The sequence below is a fragment of the Pinus tabuliformis genome, chromosome 7 (assembly GCF_031772625.1).
Source record: "Pinus tabuliformis cultivar Carrire ecotype Pingquan chromosome 7, CPIR1, whole genome shotgun sequence".
In the NCBI taxonomy this organism is placed as follows: domain Eukaryota; kingdom Viridiplantae; phylum Streptophyta; class Pinopsida; order Pinales; family Pinaceae; genus Pinus; species Pinus tabuliformis.
In genome coordinates, this window is record NC_142293.1 from 763,596,505 (window position 1) to 763,598,428 (window position 1,924).

The 1,924-nt window shown below is 44.0% G+C and overlaps 1 protein-coding gene across 1 annotated transcript; it reads left to right on the plus strand.

The window, feature by feature from the left end:
• The first annotated feature begins 219 nt into the window (after positions 1-219).
• On the plus strand, positions 220-1,689 carry LOC149249787 (putative UPF0481 protein At3g02645). Its single transcript, XM_089453474.1, has one exon. It carries the CDS (start codon positions 220-222, stop codon positions 1,687-1,689), a length of 1,470 nt encoding a protein of 489 aa, XP_089309600.1.
• Positions 1,690-1,924: the final 235 nt, after the last annotated feature.

The window sequence follows — 1,924 nt, forward strand, 5'->3', positions numbered from 1 at the left end:
AGTATGCACGGCATGGGCTCCAATTATATTCTTTCCGCACTCCATTGAATTTCGAACAATGTTGCAGCTATATGTGTTACATAAGTCAAGATAGATGCAGGCGGAATGAGAGTGCAAGAACAGCCGAAAAAATTAAATAATTTATGATTTCTGGTTGATCTCTACGTTCAAAGAACGAGTGTTAGTTGATCAGTAGATTAGGCCGTGGTCATCTGACCGATGGAGGAAGAGAAAGCACCGCTAATGTTTTCAGAGGAAGAGATATTTGATAATAAGAAATCTGTGGTTAAGATTCCGCGCGTGGCTACTCCTCTCCTGGATGCGAAACCAGAGACATACATACCACAATCTTTCTCTCTGGGACCGTACCACCGCTGGAAACTGGAGAAAAGGATTGCGGCCTCTTCTGCTGCCGGAGATAGATATGAGTATCGCGATCTGAAGATGGCAATCAGAGTGGAGGCGTACAAAGTGCAGTCAGCGGCCACGTTCTGGCGGAATTGCGGCAAAAGATTGGATGACATAGTTGAAAAGATGAAAGAGATGCAGCAGAGGATTGCGGATTTCTATGACTGCCCAATTGGTACGGATGGTGAGAACCCTGAGAACTTTGCTCGTATGATGGCCATAGATTCATCCTTTCTGTTACATTTCCTATCCAGTGAGTTTGGATCATCAAATGACGAGATGAGAGATTTAAGTACGTCTCAATACTTTATGAAGTGCGACATTGTGAAGCTGGAGAATCAGATCCCGTTGTTTGTCTTGAGAGAAGTTTTAAATGATGTAGGCCATCCGACCCTGTATCCCAGGTTTCAGGACTCCTGGAGAAGCAAGTACACTATGGAGTTGTCTCCTTTCAATCAATTCCACAAAACAGATCCAAAAGTGTCTATTCCATTCCATATCATGTTTATTGAACTGCTGCAGGGTACGTATTGTCTTCCACCAAATAATGAGAGCGATCAGCCGCATTTGCTGGGTTGCCTGCACGCATTAGTTTCCCCGTTTCTTCATATAGAAGTAATCGACGGTCAAGGGGGTACTCCATGTCAAAGAATGAAGCACTCTCTCGAAGTGTTCGTTGTCGCCGTCTTTACTGTTTTCGGCGTTAGGCAACCATCCAGGGAAGGCCGAAATGCTATTCTGAACTCATACAACGCGGTGGAGTTGAAAAAGGGCGGCATTCAATTCAAATCCTTCTCCAGCAGATCTTATCAGATCCGATTCGACAAATACTCGGGCACGCTCTATCTTCCCCGGATTACCGTATCCGAAATGCAAACTGAAGTGTTGTTAAGGAACATGCTTGCCTTCGAGTTCAACGAAGCCGCCTGTGGTTCAGGTGCCCGTGGCGACTCCGTTGCGCGCTATGTTGGGTTGATGAACTGCCTCATACGCACACCTGAAGACGTTCGATTGCTCCGGGAATCTCAAGTCATTCTTCACGAAAATGCAAAGATGAGTGACGCGAAGATAGCCGATATGTGGAGCGGCATGTGTCATCCCATCTTAACAGGCCATCTTGAACATCCCCAGGATCTCCACAATGCACTCAATGAAGTGCTGATGAGGAAATATTACGTGAGCATTGTCAAAAAGGGTGTAGCTCTGTTTCTTGGAATTCTTCTTCTCAGCTCCATCACCTTTGCTTGGAGGGAATGGTTCTCGCTAAAGCCCCACGCCTAAATAAGGTGTGGGTCGACCAATTATAGTGTTCATAGAAATAATTCTAAACTATAAATATCTTAATTAAAAATCGTGGTTAAAGAAGGAGTTGTCCGGCTCGGTGAGCCAATATTTCAATTATTGTGGAACCGTTAAGCTGCAACGACCCTACTCCTACTCCTACTCGGATTTTCCGATGTTTTGCTTGTCAACTTTATATTATAATATATTTTAATAATAAATATAATATATTTTT